Below are 17,646 nucleotides of genomic sequence, written 5' to 3' on the forward strand. Positions count from 1 at the left end.
TGTCTCAAATGTGCTGAGTTGAATAAGAAACCAATTTAAATTATAGGTTGAAGCTAACTATGAGCCATTTGACAGAAGCATTAATATATGATTGTCACAGTTGCAGCTTGACATAGCTGGAAGCACTGGAGATGGTAATCATGACTAAACACTGGGAGAAAATGAGAAGCACAGCCAGGTAATCATGACTAAACAGTGCAAGAAAATTGGAGGCACACCCAAAAGCAGGAGAAATCCATTTAACCATCCTAATTTGATTGATGAAATGAATATCAGATTTTTTAAAAATAAGTATTCACGTTCTTTGTGCTGGTGGATGACAGTGCCAATGCATGGAAGACACTTTCATCACCCAGAACCTTTATTAGAATTAACTTAGGCAATGTGAAGAGAAAATCTTTCTTTCATTGTACCTAAGCCCAATCCTCAGAAGACAAGTCCCGCTGCTATGAATTTTCTCCATGACACTTCAATCAGCTCAGTGACCTCCCTGAGTGAAAGTTCCAATTAGTGCTGAATTATGGATGGTTAGTGCTGTGAGTAGAAGTTCACTTGGAAATGGGTTGAAAGAGCACAAACTCATTTCTTCTGCCATCTCCAGAGGGAGGTTTTCAAACCATCAGTCTGGGAGCATTTCAATCTTGGACTGCAGAAGTGAAAGAAATAGGTGATATTTTACCCAGTCATTTGACCTCATTGGTTGGTCAAAGGTTATCATTGTGAGGCTTCACAAAGTGATCTTAACAATCAACATGAAATTAAAGTGTGTGTTTTCTATGAGAAGTGGGATAAAATGATTTCTGCAGAGATTCGTGAACATAAAGTTTCTCTCCAAAGCACTCATTTTTGGGATTATGTTTGCTCCTTTGGTTCCACCATCATTTCCAATGCATCCATGGACATATGTGATAATAGTTAGCTCAGATGGCCCTGTGGGCTCTAAAATATTAATACAATTTAATTTAAAAATAAAATGCTGATTAATTTTAAGGGAAGCAATCCAATGATGCTTCAATGTTGAAGCGACTTCCTTCAACCTGAGTAGTTGCTCTTCAGCCCTGTGCCATATCTGTATCAGATATGAGCAGGTTGAAGGAACACTGGAGATAGATTTGTTATACCTTACATGCTGTTCAACAAAGCACCTATATTTCTGCAGACTAAATGTTAAAATATCAATTGATTACCTTTTCAGAAAATATTTCAAATTGACCTCTTAAAGGACTGCTGTTAAACTACAGTAGTTGTAACTAAGTTGGATCTTCATGTTTGACAAAGGGGGAGCAGTTCAACAACAAGCACAAAGAGTGACATCGGAGTGGAACAAAAAGAAGGTCATTTTGACCTTCAATTTACACTTTTTTTAATGATGGTCATTACTTAACAATGAATTGTTTGTTTTGTATACTTTTCCAGATTTGTATATTTGTTTTTGATTATTATGCCGGATAAAATCAAAAGATTTTCATTTAAATTCTGCACTGACTATTGTACTGAGGTCACTTATCATTTCCATTTCCTCCTACTCTGCCAACAGCATCTGTTGCACAAGCTCATAAGTTACTGTTTGTTACAGCTTATGTTTTATTTTATTTGTATCTTATATTCTATATTTTAGTGGGTTGCTTTGTGGGTTGGACAGGGAAAGACACACACATTTTGAATCCCAGATGCAAAGGCACCTAAGTTCAGAGTCATAAACCAGTGGTATTGTTCTCCATTGAAAGCCTGAAACAATGAATGTTTGCTAAGATGGACGCCTGTTTAAACGGAAAGACATCTGGTCATTTGCCAAAATGACTCATACTTTTGGGGAAAAAAAAGAAATTAAAACGGTATTGTTCAAACCAGCCACTTGATTATGACACTTCAAAAAGCAGCTTGAATATTATCAACCAGATTGATCTGAAGACAGAAATGCAGAGACATTCTGTGAGATGGACATTGCTGTTGTGTTCTCCTTTTCAGGGGAAAACAATGATTTGCTGTAGCTATTGTAATGGTCACTTGTGACTGACCCACATTTGGGTTAAGAATCAAGATCATTCTTGGATTTTGATGGTTATTCCATCTAAACCCATTGCCTGGGTCTGTGAAAACATTGTGGAGGTCACAAGCTTCAAAACCTCTACACAAGAAAGGGGAAAGTTGTGTCACATCATTCATATGAAGAAACATTTCTCTGAAAGCAACTCAACAAGAATTTGTAAGTTTTGAGAATTCTGATAGTTCAGTGTCTCAATGACATAATTACTTCTGAACAACAGTTTTAGAAGTTCTGAGCTTCAGCACAAAATTTTTAAGATTATTTTGAATTTGACTTTTCAGAATTGTGCCTAAGCTGTAATGATTTGGGTAATCTATACACATACAAAACATAAATATATATATTTATATATATCTATATATAGATATATATATATAGATATATATATAATCTATATATCTATATATGGTCGGTGTAGAACTTGTCCTTTTCCGACCTGCGCAACCTCATCCAACGCACCCCTACAGCCGACAAGGTTGTCATCCTTGGCGACTTCAACGCTCGCGTCGGCAAAGACTCAGAAACCTGGCCTGGAATCCTGGGCAAGCATGGCGTCGGCAAGTGCAACGACAATGGGCGCCTGCTGTTGGAGCTCTGCGCAGAACAGCGGCTTGTCATTACAAACACCCTTTTTCAGCAGAGGGATAGCCTTAAGACTACCTGGATGCATCCCCGATCCAAACACTGGCACCTCCTGGACTACATTCTGGTGCGAGAAAGTGACAAACGAGATGTGCTCCACACCAGGGTCATGCCCAGCACGGAATGCCACACTGACCACCGGCTGGTTCGCTGCAAACTCAACCTTCACTTCAAGCCAAAGCCCAGGAACAGTAAAGCCCCCAGAAAGAGGTTCAATGTTGGAAACCTGCAGTCAGACGAAGCGAGAGGAAACTTCCAGGCAAACCTCAAAGCAAAGCTCGACGATGCAACCCGCCTCACGGTCCGTCCCCTGAAACCCTCTGGGATCAGTTGAAGACTACCATACTGCAATCCACTGAAGAGGTACTGGGCTTCTCCTCCAGGAAAAACAAGGACTGGTTTGATGAAAACAGCCAGGAAATCCAGGAGCTGCTGGCAAAGAAGCGAGCTGCCCACCAGGCTCACCTTACAAAGCCGTCCTGCCCAGAGAAGAAACAAGCCTTCCGTCGCGCATGCAGCCATCTTCAGCGCAAACTCCGGGAGATCCAAAATGAGTGGTGGACTAGCCTCGCCAAACGAACCCAGTTCAGCGCGGACATTGGCGACTTCAGGGGTTTCTACGAGGCTCTAAAGGCTGTGTACGGCCCCTCACCCCAAGTCCAAAGCCCGCTGCGCAGCTCAGACGGCAAAGTCCTCCTCAGCGACAAGATCTCCATCCTCAACCGATGGTCAGAACACTTCCAATCTCTTTTCAGTGCCAACCGCTCTATATATATAGACATATATATCTATAAATATATATTTCTATATAAATATGTGCATAGTTGGGGTTAAGTTTAGAATTATATTATTGTTCATAGTTATTAGTAAAAAAATATTGTTTTGAAGATACCATTATCATGGTGAATTTTTATTTGCTGCCGGTCTATGATGCAACACTGGTAAACATTTAGCTCATCAGAAGTAAAGGTGCCTCTTGCATGTATATTACATCTTCCATTGTCCTCACCATATCCCAAAGTACTCTGCAGTGATTGAAGTACTACTAGTGAAAGATCATCACTTAATATCTAATTGATCATAATGCAATTCTTTGCTGGCATCAGATACTTCTAACTCCAGCATGCTATAAATAACATCCATGTATATTTTATGTTTAAATAGGAATTGAAACCATTTAACAATTATTTTCCATGAGGATTATTATTGTTGGCAGCAATTCTCTTCTATTGTTAGCTTTGCTAATGGAGAAAAGCACAAATTAAATATCAGCAGTGAAAGTGTTTTCTTTTACCCTGCTAGGCATTTTGCAAAGAAATGCGCTCCCATTCTAATTAATTACCTAGCATTCTTTGAGTGCTGGAGGCAAATAAGCCAAATAGCAGCAATCCATATTTAAATTTATATAAACCTGCAAGTTGTTTTCCTTTGTTATTTGAAGATATTTAGTTTCAGGACATTATCACTGTTGTGATAATAGAATTAGCTTAACAAATGATTAGCCACTGGAGTAATTTTCTAAGATATTCAGTCAGGGAGTCAAAACCTTTCCATGGTTTCAAAGTAATCCATAATCTATTTAGACTCCTGTAAAAGAAAGATCAAATTGAGTTAGGGATTGGTAGTCATCCTGGTAAAATACACAACTAAATTCACATTCAATTGTAACATAAGAGCTGATTATAAATTCATAAACTGATGTTTTTTTTTCCCAATGTGGAAAATGTGGTTTAAAATCCAGCTCAGATTGTAAAAAAGAATCAAAGTCATCACATAATCATTTTATGTTAATCATATTTATAATATTGAATGTATCAATAGTTAAACCCCATTTAGATTGTATAAAGTAGAATTAAATGTATATATTGGCAGTAAATATATTTGAAATATCACTGGAGCATACACATGCATGAAATTGACAGCAAGAAAAGATACTGTCACTTGGCTTAGATCATGTCAGTTGCGGGTGAAATCTCTTCTGTGGTCCATTATGCTTGTAGATTTGTTGCGAACAGATATGTGTAGAATTTGTGTAATTGAATATTTTGTTCATGCAAAAATGTCAAGTTCTCAGACTGTTTAAGATGGTGCATTTAGAAGAGTATTATGATTTTTACACATACATAACCAGAAAATCCTGAAAAAAAAATTACATACTTACCTCCAGAGTGGTGGTTTATACAGGAAACATGTTGACATTGAATTCCTCTGTTGCAGAGATTGTCAGAGGGTAAATGTGGGCGGATTTCGATACATTGACAGCATAATTTATGTTGCTATCCTGCATCCAAAAAATCCTCAGGAAAGTGGAAAGGTTTCTTGATCCTCAGACAATTGCAAAGGTGATAGATAGTTTGATTAGCGGTATGCTTATGGAAGCCGTCCAATGTTTCAACATTATGTTCATCTGTTTATTGTAATTTGAATGTCTCCTTAGATTTAAAAATCCCACGTTGCCATTGCGGGCTGAATGTGTCATCACGTTTCAGAGTGCGTCACCAGGAACCTCGTATTCATTAGCCCAATTTCTTACAGAGTGACTGCGGTCAATTTAGACGGCAGGCAGCCCATAAAACATATCTTGGGGTTCTGGATGAAAAATGACGGGTTAAAATTAAGCTAATGAATTCCCTCACAACATTTTTACACTGCCAGCGGAGCAGAAAATTTATGCTGTGTAAAGATCGTATATAATTCAGAAATGAACAGACTGAAGCTCACATGTTGCCTTTGGGTAATCTTGTCCTAGTAATTAACATTGTCTTGCACTTTCACCAATGGCACACATTTGCCTGCAAGCCATCAAAGTTCATTGTTTAACATTTGAGATAAATTGTGTGGCAAACACCCCATGATAAGAAATTGGTCATTTTGATTGCATGTGGCTAGTGCATTACCATTAAACTCTCGTTCAGATGCAAATGGATATGTGCTGTTTTGCTAATAACAATAATCTGTGACAAATCTGGGAAATATTGGAAACACGCAGCAGGTCAGATAGTATCTTTGGAAAATAAAACCAATGTCTTTCAGAGCTAGGAGTAGCAATTAACAGGCAGAAAGCAGCCTGCTTAGTTGCCACTCAATAGGCCCTTTCTGTCTGTACATCGCTGCATTTAACTCCGTAAAAGGACTGAAGGTGAATGGACTACTTGAATATGCTCCAGCTTCTATTCGCCTAGGGGGTGTAGAGTAGATATAAGTTTAGAATCTCAACTGGAGGGATCATTAAAGTTTGTATTAGCTTACAACATACATAGGTTGAGTTCATGAACAGGCTTCAGAGGCGTTCTGGGTTTATGTGGGAAACCAGGATTATATACAGGCCCCCGGGGGAGTAGGCGGGAAGCGGGACCAGTCGTCAGTAAAGGACACTTCTAGTGAATCTCAGTCCTTCCTTCACAGAAGATAAATATTTACAATAATGTTTACAGATTCCAGCAGTTTGGGGATCTTGAAATCCTGGTTGAGCACCTTAGCACCAGGGGGCCTTGGGCTGCTTGAGTCTCCTGGTCCACCTGTGATGGAAGGGTAGTGGGCTGGAACTTTGGCTCAATAATAGAGGGGGGTTCACTCTCCTCCTGAACTGGGTTCCTTGATGCCCTGAGTGGGGAAAAAACTCGGTGGCTCATGGGGCACCTGAGGCAACAGATCCTCGGTGCCAGGTCCCTGATGGAGATGGTGTCCTCCCTGCCATCTGGGTACTCCACGAAGGCATACATGGAATTGGCATGAAGCAGTTTCACCCTTTCCACAGGGGTTCAGTCTTGCTTTTCCTCGCGTGCTTTTTGAGAAGGACCAGACCAGGACTAGTGAGCCAGGCTGGTGCCGACCTTCTGTCGAATGTGAACATGAGCTCATGAGGAGTAGCATTGGTCGCAGTGCGGAGTAGCGACCAAATTGAGTGGAGCGCCATGGGGAGGACATCCTGCCAGTGCGAGTCTGGAAGGCCTTTTTGTTTCATGGCAAGTTTGACAGCCTTCCAGATCGTGGTGTTCTCATTTTCAACCTACCCATTCCCTCGGGGGTCGTAGCTGGTAGTCCCGCTGAACACAATGCCCCTCACCAGCAGGTACTGACTCAGCTCGTCGCTCATGAATGATGAGCCCTGCTTGCTATGAATATAGCCAGGATACCCGAACAGGGTGAAAATAGAGTTGAGGGCCTTCATAAGAGACGAGGTGGATGTCTGGGCACGGGTTGGCAAATGGGAAGCAGGAGTACTCATCGATGACCAAGAGAAAGTACATGTTCCCATTAATGGAGGGGAGAGGTCCCTTAAAATCAATGCAGAGTCATTCAAATGCCTGGATGATTTAATCAGGTGTGCTTTCATGGGGCAAAAAAGTGCAGTTTGTACTCAGCTCAGATCTGACATGACCTGGTCATTTCCCTGACGTCTTCTTTTGAGTAGGGCAAATTGAAGGACTTGACAAAATGAGCCATGCAGGTGACCCCTGGAGGGCAGAGCTCATTGTGTAGGGTCCGCAGTTGACCGGTATATGCGGAGGCACAGTATCCCTTGGACAAGGCATCTGGAGGGTCGTTAAAGGCCTTCAATGTGTCCTCATCCACCATCCTGTCCATCTGCCACTGGAAAATAGACACCCAATTGGTAATCCCAAAGGGACCCTCTGGTACTGATAGAGATGCCCGTTAGCCTCAAATGCCATGTACAGACAGTCCTCAGAATAGATTCATGGCTGGTGATAGGCAGCTTTCAGGTCGATGGTCGAATAGACTCGACACTGCACGATATTGTTCACTATATCCAAAATGCGAGGAAGGGGGTATGCGTCCAGGAGTGTGTATCTGTTAATTGTTTGGCTATAGTCAGTCACTAACCTTGACTTGATTTCCCCCTTTATTACCACCACTTGCGCTCTCCATGGGCTGGTGCTGGGTTTGATGATCCCCTTCTCCAGCAGTAGCTAGGTCTCCATCTTTATAAACTCCCTGTATGCCTTGCTGTTCCTCCTGCTTTTGGTGGCGATAGGCTTATAGTTGGCAGACAGGTTTGAGACCAGGGGTGGGAGGCGGTTGATATTCAGTGTGAAAAGGCCGCAAGTGAATCCTGGTTTTGAGGATCCTCTGTTCCGAACCGTTACCAGGGGAAGGGGACCAGAAATCTCCAAGGTCATGCCTTTAATGTGACACAGGAAGTCCAGTCCCGACAATACTGGAGCACACGATTCATTTAAAACGTACATGTGAAATTTACAAAATTCTCCCCCCTCCACCAAAATAACAGAAGAACTATACAATGTTTCAGTACACATGCCAAATGAGACTGGGATGCAAGGAAGATTCAGTAATTAGATGGGTACATTATTAAGTTATATTTTTGCACAGTCCGTGAGTCTATGAAACTTTCTGTGGAGTCCGTGTCAATCAGGCACTTGGTCAAATGTCCATTTACCTTCACCGTCACCATTGAATTGCTGAGCTGGTGAGGTCTATTCTGCTCCTTGTGATGAGCGCTGACCTCCAGAGCTTGTCAATTTGGAAGATGGCCCTGGCCGTGTTCAGGTAAGCCTGGAAGCAGTCTAGCCAATATGAAAACTCCTCAGCCATGTTGGGGAATTAAAAGCGTACTGGGCTTGAGTAACGCCTCCATCCTTGTTTGTAAGCTAATAAAATTGTAGCGTAGATAAAAGCTCACACTCTTGACTGGAGGGAGAACTAACACTTTTATTAGCTTTCAACACATGTAGGTTCATGAACAGGCTTCAGAGGGGTTTAGGCGGGAAACCAGGGTTATATACGGGCCCCTGAAGGAGGAGCCTGGAAGCAGGACCAGTCATCAGAGCACCTCGACTTTAGTGCATCCCAGTTCACTACAGAGGGGTACACTGAGATGGAGAGAAGTCAATTCACTGCCTCCATAAAAATTAATGCTACTGAAAGTGGCTCCAAAGGTGTCATGACAGCCCACGATCTAGGAGCCACCACCCAGGGCTTCCACGATGATTGGTGCAGGAGATGGCTCGGGGATGGCTCAGGGTGACACAGCTGATTATGGATGTGCCTAGGGGCATTGCATGTGTGTCCCACCGCAGAGCTCAGCCTTAGCTCCAGTGTTGGTCACTTTTTAAAAAATATCTCAGAGCACATTAAATACCATAAACAGCAGAAAATAAGATTGATACAATAGTGAAATGAATACTAATTTCAAGTAAAATAATTAAAGAATGTGCTAATTGTGTTTTAAAAAAAATGCTGTTATCATTTGTAAGTGACAAATCCAAGTCATGCTCCCTTTCACTCTTGATCGGAACTTGCAAAACTGTTCTCAAATCCATCAAATTACTATCAATAATTGATATTGAGCCTCCATGAGAAAAGTGAAAGTCAAAAAAGTAAATCAAGGATATTTGTTTCAGAAATTAATGGAAAATCAAAGAGCTTGGACTGAACAAACTGTGTGGCTTATCGATATCTGAAAAAATGACTAATAGGTAATTTAAATGTTGCCTTAAAGATACTGAGATATTGTTCTAAATTTGATTAATGAAACCTCCTTCTGTGCGCATCATTGTTTGTTGCAATTCAAAGTGATACATAGAGCACATATTTCAAAAGGTAAACTATCTTGCATCTTTTTCTGATATTGATCCATGATGTGATGAATGTAAAATTTTTGAGGCTTCATTGATGCATATGTTTTGGACTTGCCCCAGTTTAGAAATTTTCTGGAAAAATTGATTTCAAAATGTATCAGTCATTTTTCAGATTAAATTCGAACCATGCCCCTTAATTGCTCTATTTGTTTTGTCCCAAGACAAATCTCAGAAGCAAATTTTAGCTTTTACCTCATTAATAGCGAGATGGGCAATTCTGATGAAATGGAAAGACAGTGCTCCACCTACTCGACTCAATGGTTACAGGAGGTCATGTCTTTCCTACGTTTTGGAAAAAAAAATCAGATATGATGTTAAAGACGTAAAGGTGAATTTTTACAAGATGTTGGGCCCATTCGTGAAGTATTACCATAAACTAAATAATTTAGGGTGTGTGGAAACTCCTGAGCAGCATTGTCTGGTTTCTGAGTGTCGTCTTTCATTTCCTCTCTCTATTAGGTATGCATATTTGCCTTGCTTAGAGTGAAGGGTTTGATTATTGTGGGGGGGGGGGGGTTGGAGGGGTCTTTTTACTTCTTTGTTTTAATTGTTTTTCTTTTGAGGTATTGTGGCGGCGCACAGCCTAATGGTGAACTGGCTCCACTTGTATTGCCATGTGGCGGGGCAGCCATTAGGAGATGGCATCATCAGGGGTTTCTTCTTGACTCCAGCATCCCTTCCAGCACACGCCCTGGGCAGCGATTATGATGCCACAATGCGCCAGGTGACTGAGCTCATGCTGCCCTTATAGGGTTGCACTGAATTTGAATAAAAACAATCATTAATGACCGTTGGTGTGGTCACAGCAATTTACTTCATCTTCTCAGAGTGCCACAGTATTTTGATAAAATATGTTTGATCGAGAAGGGTGCATACAATTCATACTATATATGTTTATGGTATATTTGAGAAATACAAATTATTTGTCTTTTCTTATATTTCAGCCCATGCATTGGATTAATATATGTGCATTTTTTAATTAAACAATAAAGATATTTTGAAAAGAAAGAAAAAATGCTGTTATTCAAGAATAAATGGAACACTGAAGAGTTTATCTATTTTCCCTCATATTCAAAATCACTTGTTTCTGAAAAATTTGTCAATCTTAATTTAACGGTATTTTGCTGTTAAAGCTTCCAGCACCATTTTGGTGTGATTCTGTTTCCTGAGAAATATCCAGTTGTTCCTCCCCCTGTGATATGCCTCCCGCTCCCTCCTTCCACCCAGAAATGTCCTCTTCCCATTCCCCCTCCACTCCTTCACCAAGGCCACGAGACTTAGGAGCAGGAGGGCATCGAGAAGCCAGAGAGAGTGGGAATGGGCATGCAAGTGGAGGGAGTCTGGCCTGATGGGCGTAGAGGCCCAGTGGGGGGCAAGGTGAGTTGGAGTGCCGAGCCACCAGGCCAGAGGGCGAAGGGACATAGGTGCTAACCTCCACAGCCTGGGAAAAAGGAGGAGAAAAATGAGCTGGCACCGAGGAGAAGGTGGTGCCGGAGGGAGAGAGGCCAAGCGTAAGCCAGGGAGCAGCTGAGACCGAGCAGTAGCAATAGCTAGGCCCAAGGGAGGAGCAGTTGATGGGAATCCCACCTGCCCTGTTGCCGACAGACCGGGTAATGGGAAACCCCCGAGCAATCGGTGCAGAGGGACCGGATAATAGGAAGCCCACAACCCCCCGCCCAGCAGCAAGCTGGTGCAGAGGGACCAGGTGATTGGAAGCAAGCCCTGGGACCAGATGATAGGAAGAAGACCAATGTCAGCCAAGCTGGGCTGGAAGGAGGCAGACAAAGGCAGAGTAGAGCCTGGTGGGATGATCCTCAGGCTGTTGAGGAGTGGACACAGGGAAGCAGAGCCAGGGAGCCCAATGGACGAAAGAGGGGAGCGAAGAGCCGGGCTCAACGTGTCAGAATCTCGGTGCTGGGCAGAAGAGCTGGAAGAAGGAGACTCAGCTTTTAAATAAAGAAACTTCTTTGGTTTTAATGCAGGATCAATGGCTGTCTTTGTTACCCATAATCCCCCATGCAGTTGGAACCACTCTGCATTTCCCTGGCATTGACACTGACAGAGTGATTCCAACTGCGAGGGGGTTTATAGGTAACGAAGATGACCATTGCTCCTGCATTGAGCTGCCATTGCGGTGAGATGCCAGAGTGACACTCCGTTGAGCTCCAGCAGCACTGCACCGCTGGAAGTAAGTAAGTATGTCATGGTGGCAGGTGGTGCTACTGCACCACTCACTCCACCTCCTTCAGCTCTGGAAGTCAGATCCAGACTCAGCTGTGCATAAAGGGACCACAGGATCCACCTTATAGGTCGTCACCATAAAAGGTAAAATTGCCTTTTTTTTTCACTTGAGCTACTATCAAAATAGGACATATATAGTAAAGGGGAGGACATTGGGGAATGCACAAGAACAAAGAGATCTTGGAGTTATGGTGCAGCATTTCTTGAAAGTGGATTCCCATGTTAAGAAGGCATTTAGTATGCTAGCCTTCCTAAATCATTACATAGAGTATAGGAGCTGGGAAGTGATGCTGCGACTGTTTCAGGCTTTGGTGAGGCCAGGTTTGGAGTATTGTGTTCAGTTCTGGTCTCCAAATTTTAGGAAGGATATAGATAAGGTGGAGATGGTGCAAGAAGATTTACAAGGATGTTGCCTGTCTTAAAATGCCTAGAGTACAGAGAAAGATTGAAGAGGTTAGGATTTATTCATTGGAACGTAGATGATTGAGAGGTGATTTGAATAAGGTGTTTAAAATTATGAAGGGAATAGATAGACTAGATGCAAGTAGACTCTTCCCCCTGAGAGCAGGGGAGGTTGAAACAAGAGGACACAAGTTGAGGGTAAGGGGGCAAAATTTTAGGAGAAACATTAGAGGATGCTTCTTCACTCAGCGAGTGGTGGCTGAATGGAATAATCTTCCAGAGGAAATAGTTGAGGAAAAGTCAGTTCTTTCATTTAAGAGGAGACTGGATATATACATGGATAGGAGGGGGTTGGAGGTTTATGGGCGGAGAATAGGCGGGGGGATCTCGTGGAGTTGTTTGAGTGAACCAGCATGGACTAAAGATGGTATAAACTGTTATATGGTTACTGTAATGTGTGGTTTCACCATAAAAATACCTAATATTTCAATGCACGTGTTTGGGTTGAATTATTGGGTGCACCACTGTGGATTCTTCAACCGCATCCCCTAACCTGCAACTTCTGTTGGTGAGGTCAAGAGCTTCAGGCACAGCCATGCAGGCCAGTTGAGTAAGTTACATGTTAGTGTTTTTTTGGGAATATACCACCATGTTTTCATAATAACTGGGTCCAAATATAGGCATTCGCTACCCATCATGTTGTGGAAGTAGCTTTAATGTAGCCATGGGAACAGATTGAAAAGATCTCACAAGCCAGCTTTTACAATGGACATTAAATACTGTTTCTGTAAGTGAAACATATTTTTCTTTTATGATTTGAAGAAAACATTTAATTTAAGAGCTGAAGATATGGTGTTTCATTAATTAATGTACAAATGATTTGCTACTGGAGTGATTTTCAGGAAATCCAAACGTTTCCTTAATTTCAAAGTGATATATTATCTAATTAGAATTCTGTGATAGAGGGATTAAATGGAATTAGTGATTGGTAAAATTGTGCTGGTAAAAAAAAAGTATAATTTTTCCTATTTTAGAAAGTGTGGTATAAAAGTCCTGCTCAAATGGTAAAAGATAATTAAAGTTATCACTTCATGATTTTATACATTAATCACATCTATAATATTTAATGTTGTCTGAGCCAAGGCAGTTCAAAAAAAGGGGGAGCTGAAGATGTGTGGTTCCAACATCAACTCCTTTTGGTGTTGTGACAATTGTCAGTAATGTGTACACTGATCAACACTGTCAACCTTGTATTTATTCAGTGTGATCATAAAATTGGTCAATGTATGAAACTAATTAACTAATAAAGAGGAAATAAGTTGCATAATATTTTAATGTCTATTACTTATACATTAAGGCATAAAAACAATTATCAAATGGTTTTCAACAGTTTATGGCCATTCATTTCTGAGTCAAATTTGCTTGAGTCTGATTTTGATGTTGAGAGGGCACTGCCTGTTAATGTTGTATTTTCTGCTGTCTGTAAAAGTGTTAATTACATCGGTAAATTGATAAAATATACGTTCTACCAGTAACTGCTGTGTGTCATAGAAATCTGGCAATTCTGGGTTATGAGTGTCAAAAGCTTCAGGATCTAGAATTGTACATTCTGGGCATGTATTTTAAACTGTCCAAGTATCAAATTCAGTTTGTTAAGGTCATCTTGCTGTTAGCCAGGGAATGTATAGTGGTCACGTGGAAGTCCGACTTTCAAATAAATATTACATCATGGAATACGAAAATTATGTACAATTTGATGAGGAAATATGGCACATTCATTAGGGTATGGCAGCCTTATCTGCAGCATATAAGTATGCAAATATAGCTACACCCCTTCCAAATAGAAGAAAGGTTAAAATTCGTACTGTGACAGATGATAGATTTGCTTTTGGGAGATAAATTGGGGAAGGTTTTTTTTTAGTGTAGGTCACATATAAACACTTTAAAACAGATCTTATTTAAATACTGGAGCTCTGCTTATGCTATACAGGCTGGCTCCAAGAGCCTTTGCAAAAGCTTTGGAGAGTGCCCAAGAGACTTCACTAATAGATTGTTGTTTACCAAAAGACAACAGATGAAAGAACTCATCGGTGCTGCAGGTTGTCTGGAGTGAAACTTGCTGTTCTAAGGGGGTCATGTGGTTTTGCAAACAGAGAGAGTAAAACAGGTTTTTCTCAGAGAGAGAGAGGGGGGGATTCAGTTTGGCATTTTTACAATTCAGCAGCAGCTGGGACTGGAACATGACAAGCTGGAAAGCTTGTGGAAAAACCCCATTTTGAAAATGGGTTGTGAGTGCTTAGTTCACCCTGGTCAAAGCCCTTGTGGTTCATGCAAGAGAAGAGGACTGGCTGCCTAATGTTTCACTTGAAATAAGGGAAACAAAAAGGAACTCTGTGGTGACCTGAAAGAAAGAGGTTATCATCTGGAAAACCCTGATAGGGCAAGTTTCTTCGGCAAGACACTGAAGTGGCTGATTAAAAGGAATCTGATGTGGGTGTCTAGCAAACAACAAATCTCTCTCTCTGAAACTGACAAGAACCTTCCTGAGTGGTAACCATTTACCTTTCAATGCCAAAGCTTGGTGAACTTAATAAATGTTAAATACTTTGCACAGTATAAAAATTGCCTGCAACCAGTGAACTTGAAGGAATGAGAAGTGAGATTGGGCTGTGAATCAAAGAACTTTTCTGAACTTATATACACACTATTTACATGTGCGCTTAGAATTAAAAGGGGGTTAAGTTAGGTACAAGGACTGCCTAAAGAAATCTCTTGGTGCCTGCCACATCGACCACCGCCAGTGGGCTGATATCGCCTCAAACCGTGCATCTTGGCGCCTCACAGTTCAGCGGGCAGCAACCTCCTTTGAAGAAGACCGCAGAGCCCATCTCACTGACAAAAGACAAAGGAGGAAAAACCCAACACCCAACCCCAACCAACCAATTTTCCCTTGCAACTACTGCAACCGTGTCTGCCTGTCCCGCATTGGACTTGTCAGCCACAAACGAGCCTGCAGCTGACGTGGACATTACCCCTCCATAAATCTTCGTCCGCAAAGCCAAGCCAAAGAGAAGAGAGAAGAAGTTAGGTTAAAGTTAATAGTGATAAGTTAAAGTGTGATTCTGTTTCCATGTTTAAAGCAACTTTTTTTAAGTAACCATTTATCTTGGTGAATATCTATTGCTTTTGGGTTTTGGGGTCCTCTGGGCTCGTAACAGTACTAATAGTTGATCGATTGAGATAAATGAAGTGGGTCATGGTGCAGCTGACGTGCTCTTGTTCCATATCTTTTTCATTTCACTTTATGTTACTCTGGGTTTATATTTGGTTCCTTTAAGGGTCAGTGACTATAGATTTCTGGTTCTTTATGTTTGTTTAATTTACATAATCTTTTCCTTGTGGTATTAGGGTATAGAAGGGAAGTGAAAAGGGAAAAATTGGACTCTGAATGTAATGTAATATATCATTGTTGAGAAGTTGTCATGTTGTTTTGGATTTATGTGAGTCTTGGAAAATCAAAAATAAAATATTCAAAAGTGACATAAGCTTGAAGATAAGTATTTTCTCTTCATTTTAGATTATGTTTACCATCCCTTGTGTAGTCACAGTTTCCCCAGCAAAAGGAACAGGAGCATACTTTTTTTAATTACTGGATCAGTCACCCAAATATTTCCAAATCCTGCTTTCGAAGAAGGAATTCATTTTTAAAAAAATTAGAATTTGATATTTTTCTGTGCCCTCTTTCTGTTCTGAAACAATATTAGCAAGCTCTCTAATATTGTTTCAAAAAGGCTTTAAGCCACAAAATGTGTCATTGTCTGCTCCTTAACAGCAGCTTCAATTTCCTTAATGAAGCATTGTCTTGTTCAAGACAGCAAGAACAGGGGTTCTAATGCCCTACCTTGGCAACACTTTTCATCACAACTTTGACCTCTGCCAGTAGCCCTTAAAAGCTTAAATGTACACAATACAACCATCACTCTTTTGGCCGGTTGAGATGTTGACAAGGAAGGGTTGTATGTTCTCTCATGGGGAATTATGACAATGATCTTCAATCTGAGTCATTAGCTTTTCACATCTTTCCACACTTGCTGGAAACACTCTATAGATCATGCAGCATGTGTGGAAATGCAGGTTTCTCATATTAAGGACTCCTTTTCTAGACCAAGCTGTGCCTCCAGTAAACCTGGGCAGGGACATTTCCAAAATCAAAATCTACAGTTTTGTGGAGAATTGGCAAGAAATGCCCGGTCTGCAAACTGCTTAAAATGTCCCAACAATATCCTCATCAATTACTTGCCATCACTCACCAACAGTATTCTTATTGATGCGCAGTTTGTTTTTTTTCTGAACAACTTAGCCATTGGGAGGAAGGCAGCAATTAACTGAATGAGGCATCAAGACATCCTTATTAATGGAATCATAATTCACATGAAGGCTGGTAAAAGCAATCATCCTCGCCCAAGTGTTCCTCGGGCCAGGGCTAAGGAACCTTCAGCTTCATCAATGACCTCCATTCACCACAAGGATGCTTTCTGATTATTATTTTTTTAAATAATTTGAGATGTTAGCTTTTCACTCCGCTTTTTTTTTATATAAAAATGCCATATTTTTATAAAGAGGTACACAAGAAAAAAAAACATAAACCAAAAAAAACAAGCAAACAAACAAAAAAAAACTCCATATTTTTTCATATGTTGCTGGTTTCCTTCTCATACCATACAAGGTCTTTTCAGACCAGGTACTATAGGGTGTTAACTCATTTAACCATTGTTTCTGTGAAGGAGGAACTTCACCTTTCCAGTTTTCCCAGCTGTAGCTGCAAGCAATACATTTTTTTTGTGGTTCACATTAAGACTTTGTAAATCTCCCAAAATCCATTCCGTTAGGTCAAATGAAATTTCAGTTTTTATAATATCTTATGTTATTCAAACAATGTATTTCCAGAAGTCTTCCAGAGAAGAGCAATTCTAAAGCATATGAAGTAAATCTCTGTCACAAATTTTACATTTGACAACTGGGAGAGAAGTTATGGTATATTTTGTGCATTCTATGTGGGGTGTAGGAGCTTCTATTAAAGATATTAAACTGTATTTGTCTATATTTAGTTGAGATTAATATTGCTTGAGACATTTGAAGGATATTACACCAAACAGCATCATCATAATTGCATTCAAGATCTGATTCCCATTTATTTTAATATCATTCTTCGTATAGATGTGAAAAGCTAACATCTCAGGTTAAAGATCATTGTCATAATTCCCCATGAGAGAACATATAACCCTTTCTTGTCAACATCTCAAATGGACAAAAGAGTGATGGTTGTATTGTGTACTGTTTAAAATAATATAAATAGACGATGTCAGACACTATGTCATGTGCAGGGCTTCACTAAGCAAGTCCTTTTCAAATGGGGATTCTGTTGGAATTTGAGGATAGTTTATATAACTTTTATGGACCCAGTGTCCCATCTGAAAACAGTGAATAAATTGGTCAATTGAATTTACCAGATAATTGTTGGAGATTGCCGGTTATCTTGGCTTATAAAACTTTAACTGTTGTTATACTACTATTAACCCAATTTTATTTTTAAAAAATATGTAATCACTTGGTGAATATTGGGTTTATTCCAGAGGAGTTTTCCAAAATAACGAGGTATTTATACCAATAATTGTGTGAGCTTCTTGCCATACT

General features: G+C 40.5%; 1 protein-coding gene across 10 annotated transcripts in view; it reads left to right on the forward strand.

The window, feature by feature from the left end:
• Positions 1-17,646, forward strand: part of chl1b (cell adhesion molecule L1-like b) — a 687,190-nt gene that overhangs the window by 588,958 nt on the left and 80,586 nt on the right. Inside the window, exon 23 of one of the 10 annotated variants that reach the window (XM_069936969.1) lies at positions 9,873-10,259. The exons of the other annotated variants lie outside the window; for them this stretch is intronic. Within the exon in view, the coding sequence (XP_069793070.1) occupies positions 9,873-10,060 (188 nt within the window). The 3' untranslated portion in view covers positions 10,061-10,259. Of the gene's footprint in view, positions 1-9,872; positions 10,260-17,646 lie in introns of those variants that run through there. 10 annotated transcript variants of the gene reach the window in all.

This window comes from Narcine bancroftii, chromosome 5 (assembly GCF_036971445.1).
Source record: "Narcine bancroftii isolate sNarBan1 chromosome 5, sNarBan1.hap1, whole genome shotgun sequence".
In the NCBI taxonomy this organism is placed as follows: domain Eukaryota; kingdom Metazoa; phylum Chordata; class Chondrichthyes; order Torpediniformes; family Narcinidae; genus Narcine; species Narcine bancroftii.